We start from the raw sequence: 22,627 nt of genomic DNA, 5'->3' as shown, positions 1-22,627 counted from the left end.
CTTTAGGTATTACATCTGGTCAAAGTTTGGGAAATATCTGTACTTGCAATATCCGACACAGGCAAATGGTTAGGATATAGGGCACCTGAGGCCAATTCAAGGCCTTCTGGGAACTGTAGTTCTCTTTGGTTAAGAACTGTTTCAGGGCTTTCTGGGAATTGTAGTCTTCTCCATACCAGTATCCAAACAGTGTTTTTTTGCTTTCTCCAGGACATGAGCCCTTTCCCCAGACCAAACGCCCAAACACAGGCTTCTGCTTACAATTTTGATGGGCACAGTGATCACAACTATAGCTTATCCCTAGTCATCATACCCAACTCCTCAACTGGAGAAGGTTATCTGTTAACACCTCTGCCAAAAAAAGCCACTAAACACTTGTGCTGTGAGCTGATAGAAGTTGAGGATGCAGAACTGGGAGGGTCTCTGGCTAGAGGAGCCCACCTGTCACATTTCCCTTGCCCTGTCAAGGCTCCTTTAGGCATGAGACCTGCATGAGTTGTGACCTCTGAGTACTTAGCAAATGACATCAGAGGGTGAGATGGTCTAAGGTGGGATAGTCTTTTACACGCAGTTGCCAGACAGCATAGAGAAAAAAAAGTTTTGTTTTTTTTTTATTTTGTGGAAAACAAAAGCCGAAAAACTAAAACCCCAAACTCCAGAAAAAATCCTAAAAAATACGTTTTGTTTTCTTAAAAAATACTGTATAAGTCTCTACTACTCTCCCGCCCCCCCAACAGCCCTTCTTGTGTACTCCCCTCTAAGTGCCCTACCCCCACCCCACCACTATTTGTAGTTCTTGCTGTTGTACCCCACTCCCCAGTATCTACCCAGGCTGCTCACCCCTATATTCCCTTACCTGCCATCTTATTTTGTTCTCCCTAGAATTTTGGTGAGCCTTGTACCCGTCCCATTTCCCCCGCATGCAAGAACTCTCTCCCCTTCCCTTCTCCAGAATTCAGTCATCCTTTCCCCCTACCACTCCCTCTCCCAAGGATCTATTCCAAGCAGGATCAGGTAAGCTGCCTCCTGCCAGATTCCCTCCCACTTCCCACCCCCCCTCCCCCATCAAGAAATGTCAGAACCTCTTCCTGGGCAGCCTTAGCCAGGAATAAAACATTTTCCAGTTTTTTCCCCCCACCTCATTCCATTAGCCCTTTTCCCTCCCTCCACATATCATGCACCTCCAAGAGAAAAAACTCTCTGGGACCCACTATTCCCTTGGCCTTCTCAAAGAACTCTCCATCCTTTCCTTCTGAAGAGGCAGGGTCTTCTCTCCAAGGAATCTTCGGCCCCTTGCTGTGTGTCTGCTCAGGCTCCCACCGTACCTGCCTGCCCCCGACCCCCCACCCCCCTATTCTCCTGGACCAGGGAGCCCCTCCCCATCTCGCCCAGGGCCCCTGGCGCCCGCCTCGCTAGCGCTAGCGGATGAGGACATTGATCTCAGCCACACTAGCCTCCAGCACATTCTCGGCTGTGGTCTTGCCGTGCTGCTCCTTGAGGTGCCGCCTAATGGCCGGCTTGTGAGCGAAGCGCACGTCGCAGTAGGAGCAGCGATAGGGCCTCGCTCCCGAGTGGAGGTTGAGGTGATCGTGCAGTGTGGACTTCTGCGTGAAGCACTTGCCGCAGATGCCACACGAGTGCGACTTGACGCCGCGGTGCACGTTCATGTGGCGGTTGAGGTTGCTGCTGTGGTTGAACTGCTTGCCGCAGCGCGGGCACATGAAGATGAAGTGCTGCGCCCGCATGTGGAAGACCAGCTTCTCCACGCCCTGGAACACTTCCGGGCACTTGGTGCACTTGATGTTCTTTAGGGGATTTCCACTGGAAAAGCCTCCGGGCAGGGGTCCCCGGCCGCCCCCTGCCCCCAGGCTGCCCCCCGCCCCCCGGGCAGCCATGGCCACCGCTGCTGCCTCCACGAGGCCTGAGGTGGCCCCCACACTGGCCCGGCCTCCAGGGATCAAGAGCAGGCCCTCCCCTTCCGCGTCCTCAGACAGGCTGTAGCAGGCTTTCACCACGCCCTGCGGTGGGGCCACAGTGCTGGGAGGCACGCTGCTCTGGGCCAGCTCCCCAAGGTGGCTGCCCACAGAGCCGCCAATGCCCAGACCTCCTCCCAGGCCCCCCGGAGGTTTGAGCCGGTGTGCCACCTCCAGGGCTGATTCCACCTTGACGATGCAGATGTCAGACACGTCCTCGTCCTCATCCTCGTCCTCTTCCTCGGCCTTCAGCTCCAGGTCCTCATCCAGCGGGAACTCCAGCTTCACAGGCCGCAGGAGTGGAGGGGGGAGAGGCGGCGGGGGTGGGGGTTTGGGGGCTGGCTTTGGGGTCCTGGCAGGAGGGAGCAACGATTTGGTGGCACTGACACTGCTCACAAGGCTGGCATCGCTGACCCCATCCTCTTTGAGGCCTATTTTGGGCTCGATAAACTGGCTGAGGGCGTTCCGGCATTTCTCCACCACGTGCTCCATCTGCAGGTAGGACGCGGCCGTCAGGTAGTTAACAATATCCCTGACGGCGAATTCCAGGGCGCCGGTATAGCAAGAGAGGAGCAGGTCAGCCACTATGCGTGCACTGTGCATCAGTGAGACCTGCAGCTCAGAGCTGGGATTCAGCAGGAACTGGTCCCGCAGGAACGGCGAACAGGCGGCCAGGATGACCTTGTGGCCACGGAACTTGAGGCTGTCGGCCACAATGGTCACGTCGCAGAACCGCTCCTCTGCGCGGAGCTGATTCATGTTCCGCAGCGTAGCGGCCTCGTGGCCAGGCAGCTGGAAGCGCAGGACTTCCACCCCAGAGGCCATTGTGGCGGGGGGTGGGCAACCCTGGTTGGGAAGGAAACCGGTCAGAGACAAAGGTCTCTGGCTTTGCTAAGCCAAGGCTCCAGGCCTTGCACTCCCATTCTTGGCAGGGCCCCCCAGCATCAGATCACCCAGTCTTCAAGCCTCTTCCTCAGTTTCCCCAGCCCCCGGGGAGGCGCTGTCCCTTCAGGAGAAGGGAGGCGTGGTTCCCGGGGGCGGGGCAGCGGCGTCCACACCCCCCAGCCCTACCGCCCGCGATGATGGGGCGAGCCCGCGCCCACAGGGGAAGGTCGGCAGGAGCGAGAGCAGAGGCCTGGGGTTCTGGGGTGGCCCGGGTTGCAGCCTCTTCTCACCCCGCCCCTTTTACCCGCTGCCCCCTTGAACGTTTGCACGCGCTTTTCACGTCCTCCCTCCCTGCCTGCACGCACCGTGCACGCCCCCCCCGTTCAGAACTCCGTGGCACGCCCCCCCCAGCCCCACGACCCTGAGTGCACGCGCCGCTCACCTGGCTGGGTTCCGCGCGCTGTTTTTTTCCCCCCCTATTTCCCCCACCCCCCCCGGGGCCGACTGCGCCCCCACACACGGGCAGGGCCTGGGCAGCGCGCAGGCGCGGGGGTGCACGGGGCGCGCGCGCGGGGCCGGCTCCGCGTGGGCGTAAGGGGGGAGGGGCGGGGGCGGCTCGTGCAGTGTGTTCCAGGCCCCGCGCGCGGCGGCGTCGTCGAGAACTCGGGGAGGAGGAAGAGGGGAGGGAATTAAAGGAGCAGGATTCCCCCTTTCCCGACCCCCCTTTCTTCACTGGCTCCCCCCACACGGTTAAAGGGCCGGACGGCCTGGCCTCTCCTTTGGCCGGTATTATTTGTCCGCCAGAGCGGAAATACGTTCCGCACCCCCCCTCTTTCTGGCTCCCCCTCCTCTGTGCCCGCGGGCCCCGCGGGCCGTCTGCGCGTGCGTGCCAAATGCCGCGCGGAGGCCCGCTCGCTGGGGCCCGCCCTCCCCACTCCCAGCAGCCGACCGCGCAGCTTGCTCCTCGCCCCACAACGCGCGCTCCCCGCCCTCTGCTCTCCCTGCCTGCCTGGCTCCCCGCGGGCGGCGCCGCCACCTGCTCACGCGGGCGGTACTTCTCTGACCCAGCTGCGCGAAGCGGAGCCAGAGTTGCAGCCACGGCCCCTCCTGGGGTCCCAGACCGCCCAGTGGCTACCGAGATGTCGGTTGTTGTTGGTTGCCTACTCCTGCATCCCCTGTTGACTCTGTTCATACTTCCTCCAGCCACGCTTTCAGATTTTTGCAACTCTTCGGAAGCTGGTAAACACCTCAGCACTCCCGGCTTAAAAGATATTTTAACTTTCTACAAGGCCAGACAATCCTCCACTTCCTCTCCTCTGTCTCAAAATCTTACGAAATCACAACCATCCTTCCCTTCCCTCCATTCTCAGAATCGATCCTAACTTCTTGCCAAGGCAAACGCCCTCGTAAGGTCGATGACCTTGCCCATTTCACTCCCTACAATATAATAGACCTAGTACTAATTCTTATAATCATGTGAAGATATATATTAGTAGGACAAGCGTCCATCCTACCCCTGCACCTCCACCAGACTAACAAGGTCAGAACTCCATCGCCCTAAACAAAGTCCTCCCTCAGTTCTGCCCCTTTGCCTTCTCTTTCTCTGTTCCTCCCAAACTGCCCTCTCAGCGATTCAACACCGGAGTTTATGAGCGCCTCGAGGACTGGCTCCCTTCCCAGCTTCTGCCTTGCACCTCTCATATACCTGTACTCATTTCTCCACCCAACCAAGTCCAAGTGAAGAAGCCTCTGTTGCTTGCCGCCTGGATTTGTTTATTACATCCTCTAGGAGACTAGAGCATTATCCTTACACACCAGTTTTGGTGGAATGTTCAATATCTGTGTTCAGTCTAATGATTTCCCCATTGGATTGCCAACTTCTTGATTGCATGAGTCATGTCCTGGGTTATGTTTTGCAAATAAAAGTCATACAATAAATGACTGACTGTTGAAGTCATTCATCTTCAGTTCAGCTGGCATCCACCCATAAAAAGTTTGTTCCTGACTTAAACTGGATCCTGAGCTTAAGGGATGCCCTTTTGGTTGGGAGGTGAGGGAGGTGTTCAGATGGTGCCTCTACTCTTTGCCTTTCTCTTTTAAATTCTCGAATTTTTTTGCTTTCACCCTGCTGATGCTTAGTTGCTTCAGTCACGTCTGACTCATGTGTGACCCTATGGACTGCAGCCTGCCAGTCTCCTCTGTCCATGGGTTTCCCTAGGCAAAAATACTGGAGTGGGTTGCCATACCCTCCTCCAGGGGATCTTCCCCACCCAGGGATGGAACCAGGTCTCCTGCATTTCAGGCAGAGTCTTTACCCCTGAGATGCCTTCAGCCAGTTCTCTCTATTCTAAAATGCCCTCTTTGTAGAAATATGTGTTGTTAGGCCACATGGATTCTGTTGGCATTTGTGTCAGATTTTCAGACACACCTAGGCTCAAAGCCATATCCCACTACTTATGAAAAGAGGGCCTTTGGGCAAGTTCCTTCTCTGAATCACAGTATCTTTATCTTTAAATCGGAGGCCCTGATTCCTCACAGAGCTAATGTGAAGTTCAAGTGAGCCTGACACGTAGTACGTGCTGAATCAATGAGCCTTCCCTTCTCCTTTGCCAAATTGGGGGACAGACAGACTGAAATTTTCAAAAGGACTTGTAAAAATTCTGTTTCCCTATCTTATCTCTTCTTTTCCTCATTACTAAATTTCCCACGAGTTGTTTACGGGCTACTGGTGGCTCAGTGGTAAAGAATTTGCCTGCCAATGCAGGCAACAGGGGTTTGTTCCCTGGTCTGGGAAGATCACACGTGCCAAGGAGCAACTAAGCCTGTGTGCCACAGCTGTTGAGCCTGTGCTCTGGAGCTGGGGAGCCACAACTACTGAACCCCGAGTGCCCTAGTACCCGTGTTCCGCAACAGGAGAAACCAATGAGAAGCCTGCTCATCACAACTGGAGAGTAGCCCCCTGCTCCCTGCAACTAGAGGAAAGACCACGCAGCAACAAAGACTCAGCACAGTCAAAAATTAAAAGAAATATAAATAAATAAATATGAGTTGTTTACACTCCAGTGAGAGCAGAAATTTAAAAAGTTGTCAAGGTAAGAATTTAAGTTTGTAAAGTTTTGTCCCTTGTCCTGTTCTTGCTACTTCTCCTTTCTGGGAGTATGAATGGGGACAGAGGGCCTCTCAGTTTGGAGTTTAATACAGGTAGTCCTCGGTAGCAGGTAGAGTTAAGAGCTGGTGAGTCCTTAAGTACCCAGCCCACCCAGTTATTTATATGGAAACAAGCAGTGCACAAGTTTGTCTTTTCCTGTACATTCTGGTGGGGAGATGCCATAGGGCTGATTTTGTCACATACCCCCATGTAAGGAAGTCTTGGCCCCTAATTTCTGCCAGTGTAAAATGAGAGACCCTCCTGTCCTTGGGTGGCAGTACCACCTTGGCACAGTGTCAAGAACACATACACATAAATTCAGGATTCTTTTTTTTTTTTTTCTATTAAAAAATTATTTATTTATTTTTGGCTGTGCTGGATCTTCTTCCTCCCTGGGTTTTTCTCTAGTTGCAATGAGCAGGGACTCCTCTCTAGTTGTGGTATGAGGGCTTCTCATTGCAGTGGCTTCTCTTGTTGTGGAGCATGAGTTCTAGGATGCTTGGCTTCAGTAGTTGTGGCTCCCGGGCTCTAGAGCACAAGCTCGATAGCTGTGGCTCAAGGGCTTAGTTGCTCCGTGGCATGTGATATCTTCCTCGACTAGGGATCCAACCTGTGACTCCTGCATTGGCAGGCAGATTCTTTACCCCTGAACCATCAGGGAAGCCCAAAATGAGGATTTCTAATGGCACTGAGAAGTAAAATCTGAATAAGGATTCAGAAAAAAGCTGGGAGACAGAAAGTCTAGGTTCTGGTCCAGTTTTGAAGTCTTCAAGGCTCCAGAAGTTTCAGTATTCTCTTCAGTGAAATGGAGAGATTGTCTTCGGAAGTCACTTCCAGCCCTATCAGTCCGCAAAAGTTCAGTCTGAAAAGGGGTATGTGTGTCTTTGTGTGTTTGTTCGGGAGAAGTGGTCAAGGACTAGCGAGCTCAGGGCTTAGGGCAGCACTCTTGGTTACTGATAGAGGTGAGCAGTAGCCTGGTAGGAAATGTGAAGCAGTAGGAAAGCTGAGACATTTCCCTCTGGCATTCAAAGTATTTTTGGCAGTGAGTTTACTTTTGCAATTGTGCTTCGCCCAGACCGAAATAACTATTTCTTGAGCAGCCAAGAGGAAGGAGGAAAGTCCGCCTGGGTTTTTAATCCATCAGCTGATAAGACTTTCCTGTCTTACAACAAAATCTCCAGCTTCTCCCCGCTCTTTCCTTTGCCCCACACTCAGTGCTGCCCTCACTGTAGGAATCCTGGTGAAAAGGGCAGCCTGTTCAGGCGATGATAACAGGGGCTTACAGCTTGAGAAACTATAAAAACAAAAGGCTCACACCAGTCCCCTCTATTTGTAAAGCCACCTTTCCTCAACTCCCATCCATCTCCTAAAATGTACTCCTGTCTGACTTTTGCTGACCTCCTCTCCAATAACCTGTTCCTTCCAGCTCTTTGGAACCCTCTCATAACAACCTCCTGATAACTCTTCCCTCCCCTTCCTGCTTTACAGGGAATTTAGTTCTTCCTGCAGCCCATGACCTTTCCCCTCTTCCAAGTCACCTCCCCTGCCTTGCTCAGCAAGAGGTCTGGGGAGATGGTGGTGGATTCTCCTAACTCCTTGTCAATCCCAGGAGCAGAACTCTTCTGCTTCATGCCAAACACCCTTTCCTCCCAGCCTCAAGAGTCCTGCTTGTTGCCGTGAGAAACTGACTTCCAGGCCTGCCAGTGTTCATGCAAATGACCCAGTCCACACTCCAATTAAAATTTATTTTGGTTTATGTTTTCATAGAGTCCTTTGTAGGGCTCAAAATTCAAAAAAAGTATAAAAGGGTACATTGTCAAAGTTCTCCCTTCCACCTCCACCCTGACCCCTTCCCTTCCACAGCCTATATTACAGGTTTTTTAAAGCTTCTTGACCTCCTTCCAACAACTTTTATCTTGACTCTTATCTCATCCATGTTCTTCCTAGAATCATTCTCTGGTGATTATCAACACTTGGAACTACATCCTCTCTGCAATTTAAAATGTCAGCATACCATTCTCTGAGTAGCCCTCAGATTGCTCCCTCCTGGAGGGCAGCAAGTATACCCACCCTGCTTCCCAGGAGGACCTCCAGCCACCTGGTCTCCCCTTTTCTGTCAGGCCCTTCTCCCTTCCTTTCTTCCCTGTCCAGCCAAAGTACCACTCACAGTCCATCCCTCAGCTCTTCTCTGCAGGCTCCCTTTAGCTGGGCACTGGGTACCACTTTAGGTACTGGAAGAGCCTCTCCCACCTCTCCCCAACCCCCAGCTCCTTTCCAATACTGTCCACTCTCCTGAGTCCAGATCCCCTAACTCCAGATCCCCTTCTCAGCAAGTGGCCCTGTCTTTTAACTGAGCTTCTTCAACCTGGATCCTCTCCAGCTTCTCTTTCCAGCATAGCCAGCATTCTGAGTTCCTCACTCAGCCTCTTCACTCTCTCTTCCCATTCATCCTGTCTCCTAAAAATGTTTGTTGTGAATATATTATACACATAGAAGTATGTATGGGGCTCCCTTCATGGCTCCGCTGGTAAAAAAAATCTGCATGCTCGTGCAGGAGACACAAGAGACAGGAGTTCCGTCTCTGGGTCGGGAAGATACTTTGAAGAAGGAAATGGCAACCCGCTCCAGTATGCTTGCCTGGGAAATCCCATGGACAGAGGAGCCTGATGGGCTACAGTCCATGGGGTTGCAAGGAGTCAGACACGACTGCATGTGCACACATACACACACACAAAGGGACGAGCAAACTTCTGGAATTCCCTACCAAACAACTCGGTGACAGAAGTCTGTATATGTTGGATATGTATAGTTAAAGATGAATGCAACAGAGCCCCTGGGTACCTGATCAAAGAAATCAATTCAGATGCCGTACATCTGAAACTAACACAACATTGTAAATCAACTATATTTGCGTGTGTGTCAGTTGTTTCAGTCGTGTCTGACTCTTTTCGACCCTATGGACTATATAGCCCGCCAGTCTCCTCTGTTCATGGGATTTCCCAGGCAAGGATACTGGAGCAGGTAGCCATTTCCTTCTTCAGGGGATCTTCCCGACCTAGGGACAGAACCTAGGTTTCTTGCATTGCAGGCAGATTCTTTACCATTTGAGCAACCAGGAAAGCCTGTAAATTAACTATACTACAATGCGACGAGTTGACTCACTGGAAAAGACTCTGATGCTGGGAAGGATTGGGGGCGGGAGGAGAAGTGGACGCAGAGAATGAGATGGCTGGATGGCATCACTGATTCGATAGACATGAGTTTGAGTGAACTCCGGAAGTTGGTGATGGACAGGGAGGCCTGGCGTGCTCTGATTCATGGGGTCGAAAAGAGTCGGACACGACTGATCGACTGAACTGAACTGACAATGCAAAATTAAAAAAAAAAAATCCTAACACACACACAAGAAATAAATTCCTGGGATTTCAGATGTCCACATGCTTCACAATGACTGCATCCCTCTGTCTCCTGGGAGAATGGACCCCACCCTGAATTCCTTAGTTTCACTTCCTTTGTTTATTTTCAAAGTTCCACTCTCTATGCATTTTGTAGGCATTCCTATACATGCATACTCTTTGGTTTTGCCTGTTTGATCTCCAAACGGACAGAATCATAGGAATCATATTCTGTTTTTATGAGGCTGGCTTTTTTACTGAGCATAATGATTTCATTGACCGTGTAGCTGTAATTCATTGGCTTACTTTCTGTTGCCTGATGACACCACTGTTTATAAATTCCTCATCCTGTCAGTGGACATTTGCTTTGTTTAAACTGGTGCTTATCACCGCAACGCTGCTGTGAGTTCTCTTACTCTTCTCTGGTAAGTTTCTCCAAGGCTACAGTCTCCAGGGATACAGGGCTATGATCTCTGTGATGTGAGAGGACTGTCCAGGGCTTAGGTGGACCCGGAGAGATGTACAGGGACTGTCCTCAGATCTGACACTCCCATAGGAGTTGGGACACTGGTGGGCCTGTGAGGGCCCCTTTCCCCACCCCTTGCCCAGCTCTTCCTTACCACAGAAAGAAGGCCCAAGAAGGAATCCAGGAGGGTAAAAACTGCCAGGCACCAAAGCGACAGTTTCAAAGTCTCAGACATGCTCTCTGCATACATAAAAAATACTAATTTGTAGACCTAGCTGACCACACAGCAAAAAGAAAACTCCCCCACTCAACCTGGAGAAGGAACTAATGAGTGACCTAGTGACATCATTTTGCAAGTGAAGTACTTTTTCTTTCCTTTCAACAAAATTGAAGGACGATTTATCGAGTGCCAACTGATTGCTTTTTTTTTTCTATCCTTTATGCTATTGAGGTGAAATTCACACAGCCTAATTTTAAAAGAATTTTTATTGTTAATTCTAGCAATAAATAATATTTATCCATAAATACATGAACTGATTGAGAAGTGGCCTGATTGTCTTATTTAGAATTGGGCTTCCAAAAGTTTTTGTGCTTCATCTTTATGTAGTGAAATTTGTAATATATTCATATTCTTTTGACAAATTGATTGTTAATGATCATAAGTACTTAATCCAGAAGAAAGTTTAACACTCAGAGCCTTAAATTTTTTAAAATTCAGTTTTAAGTTATATACTTATTTTTATTGCAGAAAATAGAAGATTTTCAAGCATAAAACATATTAGGATCTTATCTGGGGAGGTAGAAACAGAATTGGAGAAGGCAATGGCAGCCCAGTCCAGTACTCTTGCCTGGAAAATCACATGGACGGAGGAACCTGGTAGCCTGCAGTCCATGGGGTCGCGAAGAGTCGGACACGACTGAGCAGCTTCACTTTCACTTTTCAGTTTCATGCATTGGAGAAGGAAATGGCAACCCACTCCAGTGTTCTTGCCTGGAGAATCCCAGGGACGGCGGAGCCTGGTGGGCTGCCGTCTATGGGGTCACACAGAGTCGGACAGAACTGAAGTGACTTAGCAGCTGCAGAAACAGAAATATGAATTCAGAAGAAATGGAATGATATGATTTTTTTTTTTTTTTGGCCATGAGGCTTGCAGGATCTTAGTTCCCAACCAGGCATTGAAGCTGGGTCCTCAGCAGTGAAAGCTCAGAGTCCTAACCACTGGACAGCCAGGGAAGTCTCAGATGTGAAATTTCTGATTGTTAAAGAAGGGTGTGTTCATGTACTTTTAAATGAATCATAGTATCATCAAAAGTGAAATAACACTTTTTTTTTTAAGGTCAGTGTTTACAACATGCTGGAAATTTTACCCTTTCACAACTATTTAAAAACTTGAGGAAAATTTTAGATAACAGCAGGAAAATGTACAAGAGGTTCATACTTGCAAAACTTTATAACATGAGCCAAAGTTTTGAGTGTTTCTCAAACTTTGTTATGCATATGAATCATTTAGAGAAATTTGCTCAAATGCAGATTCTGAGTCAGTAGTTCTGGATGGCCTGGAATTTTATATTTCTACAAGCTTCTGGTGATGCCAATGCTGCTGATCTGTGGACCATACTTTGAGGAGCAAGCCTCAGTATAGTCCCAAGAGTGGAATTGCTGGGTGATGGGTATGGCACATGGTCAACTCCCAACTGATGTTAAAGTATTTTCTGAAACATTTGTATAAATCTGATAGCAATAGCGTAAAGGGACATAGTGGGTGATTAAATAGTTAATCTCACTAAGGGATTGTAAGTAGAAAAAAATATGGGAGATCCCTGTAAGTTTATGATTACTGAAGAAAGCAGGTTTGCTTAACCACAAAACCAAGCAGGCTTGCTTAGTAACAAAACCATGCAACAGTAGCATAAGACATGCCCCCAGACAATAAGGCAATGGTGGCATAAGACCCACATCCTGCCCAGTGAGCTTACTAAATTGATGATTGCTAGGACATGCTCTCTGCACACAGAAAAAATACTAATTTGCAGACCTAGCTTGACCACACAGCAACAAGAAAACTCCCCCGCTCAACCTGGAGGAGGAACTAATGATGAAAATATAAAGTCTACTCAAGAAAGACAAAGAAGATCTTTCCACCTGCCCATTTTTCCTTTGATTATAAAATTGTAGCCCAGGAAGTCACAGCACGTCTCGCCCACCGCTTACAAGCCTCACAGACACCCTATTCTAATAAACTGCTTCTTATCTATCACCTTGTCTCTCACTGAATTCTTTTTTGTACTGAGGCATAAAGGATCATGATACCAGAGCTCTTTGGAGCTTCTGAAACGACACCAAACATTGCAAATCTACACTCGAACTAGCTGTGGGAATGCTGCTGTTTCTTGAAAAAAGTTTGCTAAAGGCTTCCTGATTTTCAGTCCTCATCTCACTTACACTTCCTGTGACACATTTGGCCATGCTTGTTTGGTACACTGCTTCCCCCTGGTTTCTGTGACACTGTTTTCTTTGGGTTTCCCTCCTTCTACAACCACAGTGTCTTCTGTGACCCTTCACCCTCTTCCAGGTCAATCATTTAACTGTTGGTTGTACTTGACCTTCTGTTGGGCTGAACCCCCAGGTCTGTCAAGCCTGCACTTGCCCAGCTTTAAGACTGAAGGAAGAGCCCAGTGTCAGCAATAGAGACATCAATGGAATGGAGGAGCTTGTGTGTCTCAAGCAAGATCCTGGAGTGACACCCCACCATGCACAGCTGGTGGGCTGGCAGGACTTGGTGGCAGGCTTTGCTTCTGGGGGTGGAGGGGGAAGGGGAGATTACCTGTTACAGGAGGAAGTGACGGCAGTTTGGCTCATTAGTTACCAGGGAAACTAGCAGAGAGGCCTCCGCTCTTTACAGCCCCCTTGATAAGACCAAGGTAGGAGCACTAGCTAGGGCCAGGGCAAGTATGTAGGAAGATCAATCATGTGCAAAGGGTGTAAGCGAAGCAGGCACTGGTCAGGCAGGGGATGTACATAGAGCAACAGAACAGCAATTTTTTTCCCCGCAAGTATTTATTTGTTTATGGTTGTACTGGGTCTTCATTGCTACATGTGGGCTTTCTTTAGTTGCAGTGAGTGGGGGCTACTCTTCACAGCAGTGCACGGGCTTCTCATAGCAGTGGCTTCACTTGTTGAGCATGAGCTTTATGTGCAGAGTCTTCAGTAGTTGGGGTAAACGGGCTTTATTTGCTCAACAGCATGTGGAATCTTCCCCCATCAGGGATCAAACCTGTGTCCCCTGCATTGGTGCAGGTGGATTCCTATCCACTGTACCACCAGGGAAAGTCTGAGAACAGCCATCTTGAGTGGCCTGACCATACACCTTCTTTCAGTTCAGTTTAGTCACTCAGTCGTGTCCAACTCTTTGCAATCCCATGGACTGAATTACGCCAGGCTTCCCTGTCCATTACCAACTCCTGGAGCTCACTCAAACTCATGTCCATTGAGTCGGCCATCCAACCACCTCATCCTCTGTTGTCCCCTTCTCTTCCTGTCTTCAATCTTTTCCAGCATCAGGGTCTTTTCCAATGAGTCAGTTCTTCCCATCAGGTGGCCAAAGTATTGGAGTTTCAGCTTCAACATCAGTCCTTCCAATGAATATTCAGGACTGATTTCCTTTAGGATGTATTGGTTGGATCTCCTTGCAGACCAAGGGACTCTCAAGAGTCGTCTCCAACACCACATTCAAAAGTATCAATTCTTCGGCGCTCAGCTTTCTTTATAGTCCAACTCACATCCATATATGACTATTGGAAAAACCTTAGCTTTGACTAGAAGGAACTTTGTTGGTCAAGTAATGTCTCTGCTTTTTAATATGCTGTCTAGGTTGGTCATAACTTTTCTTCCAAGGAGTAAGTGTCTTTAAATTTCGTGGCTGCAGTCACTATCTGCAGTGATTTTGGAGTCCCCAAAAATAAAGTCTTTCACTATTTCCATTGTTTTCACATCTATTTGCCATGAAGTGATGGAACTGGATGTCATGATCTTAGTTTTCTGAATGTTGAATTTTAAGCCAACTTTTTCATTCTCCTCTTTCACTTTCATCAAGAGGCTCTTCAGTTCTTCACTTTCTGCCATAAGGGTGGTGTCATCTGCATGTCTGAGCTTACTGATATTTCTCCTGGGAATCTTGATTCCACCTTGTGCTTCATCCAGCCCAGAATTTTTTATGAGGTACTCTGCATATAAGTTAAATAAGCAGGGTGACCACATACAGTCTTGACATGTTCCTTTCCCGATTTGGAACCAGTCTGTTGTTTCATGTCCAGTTCTAACTGTTGCTTCCTGACCTGCATACAGATTTCTCAAGAGGTAGGTCAGGTGGTCTGGTAATCCCATCTCTTTAAGAATTTCCCACAGTTTATTGTGATCCACACAGTCAAAGGCTTTGGTGTAGTCAATAAAGCAGAAATAGATATTTATCTGGAATTTTCTTGCTTTTTCGATGATCCAACAGATATGGGCAATTTGATCTCTGGTTCCTCTCTGCCTTTTCTAAATCCAGCTTGAACATCTGGAAGTTCACAGTTCACGTACTGTTGAAGCCTGGCTTGGAGAATTTAGAGCATTACTTTGCTAGCGTGTGAGATGAGTGCAATTGTGTGGTAGTTTGAACATTCTTTGGCATTGCCTTTCTTTGGGATTGAAATGAAAACTGATGTTTTCCAGTCCTGTGGCCACTGCTGAGTTTTCCAAATTTGCTGGCATATTGAGTGCAGCACTTTCACAACATCATCTTTTAGGATTTGAAATAGCTCAATTGGAATTCCGTCACCTCCACTAGCTTTGTTCATAGTGATGCTTCTGAGGCCCACTGGACTTCGCATTCCGGGATGTCTGGCTCCAGGTGAGTGATCAACCACCATGGTCATCTGAGTTATATACCTTCTTAGCATTTATCTTGTTCTTCCTGGTGTGCTCTTGAGAGTTGATTTACCACCTTGATGACCCTGTGATGGTTAATTTTATGTGTCAACTTGGATGGGCTATGGTGCCCAATTCTTTAGTCAAACACTAGTCTGGATGTTTCTGTGAAGGTATTTTGTAGATATGACTAATATCTGTACTCAGTTGACTTTAATTAAAAGAGACTGCCCTCGATGACCATCAATCAACTGAATGCCCTAAGAGCAAAACCTAAGGTTTCCATAGAAGGAATTTTGCCTCAAGACTCAAACAGAAATCCCGCCTCCATTTCCAGCCTGTCAGGCTGCTCTACAAATTCAAACTCGAGGCTACATCATCAACTCTTCCCTGAGTTTCCAGTCTATTGGCCTGTGCTATGGATGTTTTGGAATCACTAGTCCCCACAATTGCGTGAGCCAGTTCCTTAAAATAAGTCTCTTTGTATATATCCTTTTGGTTCTGCTTCTCTGGAGACTCTGGCTGATACAGACAGACACCCATGTTTCTTTTTCTCACTAGGCCTTTCTCCTATTTCCAATCTAGAATATACACCTCCTCCTGAGAGTTCTAAAGGTGCTTAAGACATTATATGTCCTGGACAGAATCTGTTCTCTTTCTCCTTAAACCTGTTTCTCCTCCTGCATAGACTGTGCTACCACCAGCCATCCCCAACCCAAGCTGAAAACTTGGAATTCAGTATGGACTTCTGTTTTCCCGTTTCCCCCTCATGTGTGCTGAGCCACCAAGTCTTTTATCCATCCACTTAATAAATATATGAATGTGGGTCTTCCCTGGTGGTTCAGTGGCTAAGACTCTGCACTACCTATGCAGGGGACTGGGGCTCCATCCTTTATCAAGGAACTAGATCCTACATGTTGCAACTTAGAATTCACATGCCATGACTAGAGATCCTGCATGCTGCAATGTGGATCGATGATCCCATGAGCCACAACTAACACAAAACCAGGTTAGTGCTGGGAATAAAGGACAGAGTAAGACACATTTCTTGAGGGTATGGAGATAGTGAAATCTTTGTGCATTGTTGTTTTGGTGGTGAGAATACAAACGAGTATTCCACAGCTGCTATGGAAAACAACATGGCGGTTCCTCAATTAAAAAAAAAAATCAGATGACCCAGAATCTCCACTTTGGGGTATATATCCAAAAGAATTGAGAATAGGGCCTCAAAGAGATATTTGTACACCTTTGTTTCTAGAAGCGTTATTCACTGTAGCTCAAATGTATCCATCAACAGGTAAACGGGTAAGCAAAAGGTAGCTACACCATACAGTAGAATATCATTCAGCCTTAAAAAGGAAATTCTGACATATGCTTCAATATGGATGAACCTCGAGGACACCATGCTATGGGAAATAGACCACACAGAAAAGACAAACGCTGTATGAGTCTATTTACATGAGATACTTAGAGTAGTCAAAATCATAGAGACAGAAAACAGAATGGTGGTTTCCAGGGCTGGAGGAAGGAGGGAGAGAGGAGTTATTGCTTAATGGGTGAAGAGTTTCAGTCTTACAACATGAAAAGACTAAGAGATGGTTGGTGGGGAGGGTTGCATGATATTATGAAGGCATGTAATGCCTTAGAGCTGTACAATTACAATGATTGATATGGTAAGTTTAATGTTACAGGTATTTTACCACAATAAAACATTCTTTAAAAAAAATAAATGAGAAATTCATTTAATAGTGAACCATCATTTTAATACAAAAAAAGCTGTCCTGTCAAATACAATTATTGACAAAGAAATCTGTCTCTTTAGAAGTTAAAAAACCTTTCTATTTGTTGGACATATTTTGCTTCTCTTTTTCAAGCTTTTTTCCCAGGTAGCTAAAACCTTTCTTATATTTCATTGCCTTGTGAATCAAATGTGTGTGTGTGTGCTCAGTTGTATCTAACTTTTTGTGACCCCATCGACTGTAGCCCACCAGGCTCCTCTGTCCATGGGATTTCCCAGGCAGGAATACTGGAGTGGGTTGCATTTCCTACTCCAGGGGATCTTCCTGATCCAGGGATTGAAACCTCATCTCTTGTATCTCCTGCACGTGCAGGTGGATTCTTTACCACTAGCGCCACGTATAAAGGAAAGTAAAGTAAAATAAAGTAAGGTAAGGTAAGCCTTGTGGCTCAGCTAGTAAAGAATCTGCCTGCAATGTGAGAGAGCTGGGCTCCATCCCTGGGTTGGGGAGATCCCCTGGAGAAGGGAAAGGCTACCCACTCCAGTATTCTGGCCTGGAGAATTCCATGGACAGTCCATGGGATCACAAAGAGTCAGACACGACTGAGTGATTTTTTCACTTTCACTTTCAAGGTAAGGTAAAGTAAAGTAAGGTAAAGTAAAAAGTAAAGTAAGTAAAGTAAAAGTAAAGTGCTGTGCTTAGTCACTCAGTCGTGTCCGACTCTTTGTGACCCTATGGATTGTAGCCCACCAGGCTCCTCTGTCCATGGGATTCTCCAGGCTAGAATACTGGAGTGGGTTGCCATGCCCTCCTCCAGGGGATCTTCCCAACCTAGGGATCAAACCCAGGTCTTCCACATTGTAGGCAGATTCTTTGTTGTCTGAGCCACCAGGGAAGAAGTAAAATAAAGTACTCAGTGACTCTTGCAACCCCATGGATTGTAGCCCACCAGGCTCCTTTGTCCATGGAATGCTCCAGGCAGGAATACTGGAATGGGTTGCCATTCCCTTCTCCAGGGGATCTTCCTGACTCAGAGATCAAACTCGGGTCTCCTGCATTGCAGGCAGATTCTTTACTGTCTGAGCCACCACCTGGGAAGCCCTTAAATCAAATAATAAAATGCTATTTTTTTTAAAAAAAGACACAGTTCCTACTCTCAAGAAGACTAGATAAAAAAACAGGAAATAACAACACACTGAGATAAGTGTTGAGACTGAAGCAACCCGGGTGTTTGGAGAGCCAAGGGAGTCATCAGAGGGGCCTTGCATTCGCTCAACATTCCTCCTGCCTCCCCTTCCCCACTTCTCTATTTGCTCTAGGCCCCTGGTCTCTTGCCAGAACTATAAATGTCTCTTAACCGGTCTTCCATCTCTCTCAATTCTCTTTCCACACTGATTCCACAATAATATTTTTGAAGCACAAATGAAATTCTATCACTTCCTTATCTAAAATGCCACCTAACTAATTGCCGTACAAGCTCCCAACCCTGGATACCCAGTGGGATGTACCCTCCTCCCTGGTCTCTTCCTACTGTGGCCTCCCCTTCCCACGCCCCCCTAAAACTTTTGGAATTATGGGTAATGTAGTTCCCTTCATGGACTTTAAGTCTCCAGAATCCAAGCCTCTGCTCCCATGGATTGCTTTGCCTGGAGTGGTCTCTCTCTTTTAAGAACACTCATCTTTTTTTTTTCCCCCTCTTTCTTTTTTATGTTTTAAATTATCAAAGTATGATAACACATTTACAGGAGACTTGGAAAATATGGAACAAAGTTACACATAGTTTAGTTAGCCGCTCAATAGTATCCAACTCTCTGTGACCCTGTGGACTGTAGCCCCCTGGGCTCCTCTGTCCATGGGATTCTCCAGGCAAGAACACTAGAGTGGGTACCCTTTTCTAGAGAATCTTCCGTAAATAGTACCGTTATATATTACAATTATTTTTAAGTAGATAAATTAAAACTTTTAGTTTCAGTTTCAACATTAAACACTCAAAAATTAATAGAATGAATATACAGAAAAGTAGAAGATACAGTAGACCTGAAAAGCACCATGAACCATTTCAACATAAGATTTATCCAATTTTCATACAACAGTAGGATACAAATTCTATTCAAGTTCCCATTGACTATAAACTAAGAGACACTGGAACATGTCCAGGGACATAAAACAAGTTGCCAAAATGTCATGGTCTAAAGGCATTGAAATGATACAGAGTCAGGGCCCCTATATTTTGAGGCCTATCTCCAGTTCCCCTTTGAAGCTTTTCTGAACCTCTGGAGACATCTGATACCTCCCTCAGTGTCTCTGTGAACTTTATATGCATTCCTGTCTCGGTTTGTGTCCGTCAGAATGGCCAAGTGACACCGGAGAGACAAACCATCTGGCAATCCTAGTAGCTTAACGTAGTTGTATTTCTCACTAACCTACCTAATCGGGTCAGTAGAGTAGTGGGTGGCTCTGATCGTCATGGCTGCTCGGCGTCCAGATTAAAAGAGGCTCTGTCAGAAGAGGGCGCTGCAGGGTGTCAGGTTGAATTGGCAATGAACGATTCTGCCATGAGGAAACAACACATTGAGCTTGTGTTCACACCTTGCTGTTGAAAGCAAGCTCTTTGGTTATGCCTAATTTCAAGAGCACTGAGAGCTTCATCTCCTGTGTGCCTGGAAGGAAGAAAATGGCAAGACTGGTACACAGCCTCAGTGACTACCATGAGCGCAGTGCTGGCTGAGTGCAGTGCTGAGCGCAGTGCTGACTGGCGGACATGTCTCTCTCCCCAGGGATGTAGAGGGATCCCAAGGGTGTCCCAGGGTCCCCTGCCCTTGAGCAGTTTGTGCTGCAGCAATGTGGAGAGACCAGTAAATCGATGGATTCTCAGTGTTAATGTTGCAGTCCAGGGGTGACTGGGGTGTTGGTGGGGAGCCTATGAAGGAAGAACAGAGGGAAGTAGGAGAGGAGGACGGGAAAGGGACTGTCCTAGTTTGAGTTTCCTGAAATCAGAGCCTGAGACAGAGGTTCAGTTCAGTTCAGTTCAGCTCAGTCACTCAGTCGTGTCCGACTCTCCGCGACCCCATGAATCACAGCATGCCAGGCCTCCCTGTCCATCACCAACTCCCGGAGCTCACTCAGACTCAAGTCCACAGAGTCGGTGATGCCATCCAGCCATCTCATCCTCGGTCGTCCCCTTCTCCTCCCGCCCCCAACCCTTCCCAGCATCAGAGTCTTTTCCAGTGAGTCAACTCGTCGCATGAGGTGGCCAAAGTATTGCAGTTTCAGCTTTAGCATCAGTCCTTCGGTGATTCCAGAAAGTAGACGTGAGGGAGGGGGAGATTGTGAAGGAGGAAAAACCAACTTAGGAGAGTGACAGGATTCAATTCCACTGGAACATTCTGAGGAGAGAAAGAGAATGTCTCCAGAAACTGTCTACCTGAAGGACATGGAAGCTGGAACTTCTGTCCTCCGATTACCATTCTTCAACGGATCGTAGGGTGACTCTGGGGCTTAGCTTCCCTACCTGTCGCACCTGTGAGTGCCCTTTGGGCATCGTTGCTACAGAGAAGGCCCAGGTTGGGATGACTGAGAACACGACGAAACTGAGCTGCAAAGAGCTGCACGCCTCAGCCACGGCGGCGAACAGGCGGGTGCGGAGCGGCTAGGCTCCGGAAGTGGCTGTCTCAGCGGTCTGCTGTTGCTTGAATGAGTGCTTCCTGCCAGTTGCTGTGCTAGGTCCTAATTTAACACGTTTTACCTTTGTGTAGTACAGCAGCCTTATGAGGTAGGGTTTGTAGTAATTTTTAGAAAGACAGGAGCATGTCATCTGGGGAAGGACAAGAGTTGGTACTGACAGGGTTGGTTTACTTTTTTTTTTTTTGGTTTTACTTTTCTATGGTCATTTTCTAAAGGGCGTTATGAACTCAGAAATGCAATTTAAAAATGCCTACAGAATGGTCCCCAGGGAACTGACTCATGCTAGTAGAACTCACCAAAAACTAGTGTGTGCATGGCTCATTTATTAGTTTCACTGGTAGATGTAATTCACAAGATGATTCAATATGTATGTTCCCTGAGTGATGTTTATCAGCCATTTATTAAATATTTTTGGCAATGCCTGTTCAGTGCCAGGGTCTTGGTGTCTTATCTGGTCTTCTAATTTCTTTGTTTAATAATAGTCACTTATTAGTCAAAGGGGGTTTAAAAATAGTTTATTTTTAACTTTTTGTTATGGAAATTTTCAAACACACCTAAAGTAGGGAGAATAATATACAGAACTCCCATGTACAGATCATTTGGCTTCAACAATTTTCAACAGCTTGCCAGACTTTCTTTATCTGGCTTCCCCGTCCCCCTAGCGATTTTTAAAGCAAATGCCAGACATCATATCAATTCATCTGTAAATACTGCTGTTTGCACACCTAACATTAAAGGATTTTAAAACAATATCACCATACGGATATAACATACAGCATAAGGAATATGGTTAATAGCATTTAATAACTTTGCCTGGGGACAGATGGTTACTAGACTTATTGTGGTGATCATTTCATAATGTATGCAAATATTAATCATTATTTGTATGTGGTACACCTGAAACTAACATAGTATTGTATGTCAACTATATTTCAGTTAAAAGAAAAAAAACCACGATGACACCGTGAGGGGTACTCCTACCATTTTGCTCTTTCTTTTTTTTACATTTATTTTCTCTTTTTTGTTTTCTTTGTAAAGGCCATTTAAAAAACATTTATTTATTTAGGCTGCATCAGATTTTAGTTGCGACATGCAGGCTCTTTTTTTAGATGCTGCACCTGGGATCTAGTTTCCAGGCCAGGGATTGAATCTGGAGCCCTGCACTGAGACTACACTCATAGCCCCTGGACCACCAGGGAAGTCCCCATTTTAAAATTTCTCTTCTATAGGCCTTCTGACTTTGTGTCCCTCATTTCCTGCATTACTGTCTTCCTTTGTTGGTTTTTCGTAGTGAAATGTTCAAATTCTCATTTCCTTTTGTATATATTCTATTGATATACCTTATTTTCTTTGTGGTTACCATGGGGATTACTTTTAATATCCTAATGTTAGGTAGGTAGAATAGGGAAAAGGGGTCCAAAATGGCGGTGGCCAAGAGACAAGGAAGGGAAAAGCCCAGGAAAATAAAACAAAGGAAGGTCCAAGGACCGGACTGAGGACCTCAGGTAAAACAAACAACACTCCTGGCTGGCCCAATTTACATAGGGCAGGCCCGGGGTGGGGTGGGGGGAAGCATATAAAAAAGGAGCCAAAGCTAGCTCTCTCTCTCCCACGTGCTGGGCCGCTTTTCTCTTTGCCTCGTTGGACCGACATGAATGGCAAGCCACTCCAGTACTCTTGCCTAGAAAATCCCATGGATGGAGGAGCCTGGTGGGCTGCAGTCCGCTGGGTCGCTAAGGGTCGGACACGACTGAGCGACTTCACTTTCACACATTGGAGAAGGAAATGGCAACCCACTCGTGTTCTTGCCCGGAGAATCCCAGGGAAGGGGGAGCCTGGTGGGCTTCTGTCTATGGGGTCACACAGAGTCGGACACGACTGAAGTGACTTAGCAGCAGCAGCCCTCACACCTCGAAGATGGATTTTCCTGCTATCTTCTAAATAAAATAGAGCTGTAACACTGATTTGTCTAAGAGCTATAACACGATCCATTCGAGACCTGAGAGCTATAACATGGTCTGTCCAATACCCGAGAGCTGTGACACGCTGCTGCTGCTGCTAAGTCACTTACAGTCGTGTCCGACTCTGCGGCCCCCTAGACGGCAGCCCACCAGGCTCCCCTATCCCTGGGATTCTCCAGGCAAGAACACTGGAGTGGGTTTCCATTTCCTTCCCCAATGCATAAAAGTGAAAAATGAAAGTAAAGTCACTCAGTCGTGTCTGCTGAGGGGGCTTTAATGTCCGTCACTCCAAATTTTTGTTGTGATGAGACAGAGAACTGAGGAACATATACGCGTGACACTAACATTATAATGCACTAATTTGAATTTATGCCAGCTTACCTTCAATAATATATTACTGCTCCTTTCCAACTCTGCCCCCACTTCTTCTGATTGTGTATGCCATAACTTTATGAGTATATTTAATA

At 47.1% G+C, this 22,627-nt stretch overlaps 1 protein-coding gene across 1 annotated transcript; it reads right to left on the bottom strand.

Annotated features, from left to right (window-relative positions):
- Positions 1–1,137: 1,137 nt before the first annotated feature.
- ZBTB12 (zinc finger and BTB domain containing 12) lies at positions 1,138–3,432 on the bottom strand. The gene is made up of 2 exons (XM_055406767.2): positions 3,301–3,432; positions 1,138–2,819 (listed from the first exon to the last, which is right to left on the bottom strand). The coding sequence occupies exon 2, from the start codon at positions 2,796–2,798 to the stop codon at positions 1,419–1,421; it is 1,380 nt and encodes a 459-aa protein (XP_055262742.1). The 5' UTR covers positions 2,799–2,819; positions 3,301–3,432; the 3' UTR covers positions 1,138–1,418.
- Between the last annotated feature and the right edge of the window lie 19,195 nt (positions 3,433–22,627).

This window comes from Moschus berezovskii, chromosome 23 (assembly GCF_049115385.1).
Source record: "Moschus berezovskii isolate FMDL1 chromosome 23, NW_MosBer_1.0, whole genome shotgun sequence".
NCBI classification, from domain to species: Eukaryota; Metazoa; Chordata; class Mammalia; order Artiodactyla; family Moschidae; genus Moschus; species Moschus berezovskii.
Note: the sequence above shows the minus strand (reverse complement) of the source record. Positions and strands in the feature narration are given on the sequence as shown.

Bases quoted from the DNA above. Each gene is read 5' to 3' on its own strand.
- ZBTB12 (XM_055406767.2), bottom strand. From the start codon at position 2,798: ATGGCCTCTGGGGTGGAAGTCCTGCGCTTCCAGCTGCCTGGCCACGAG.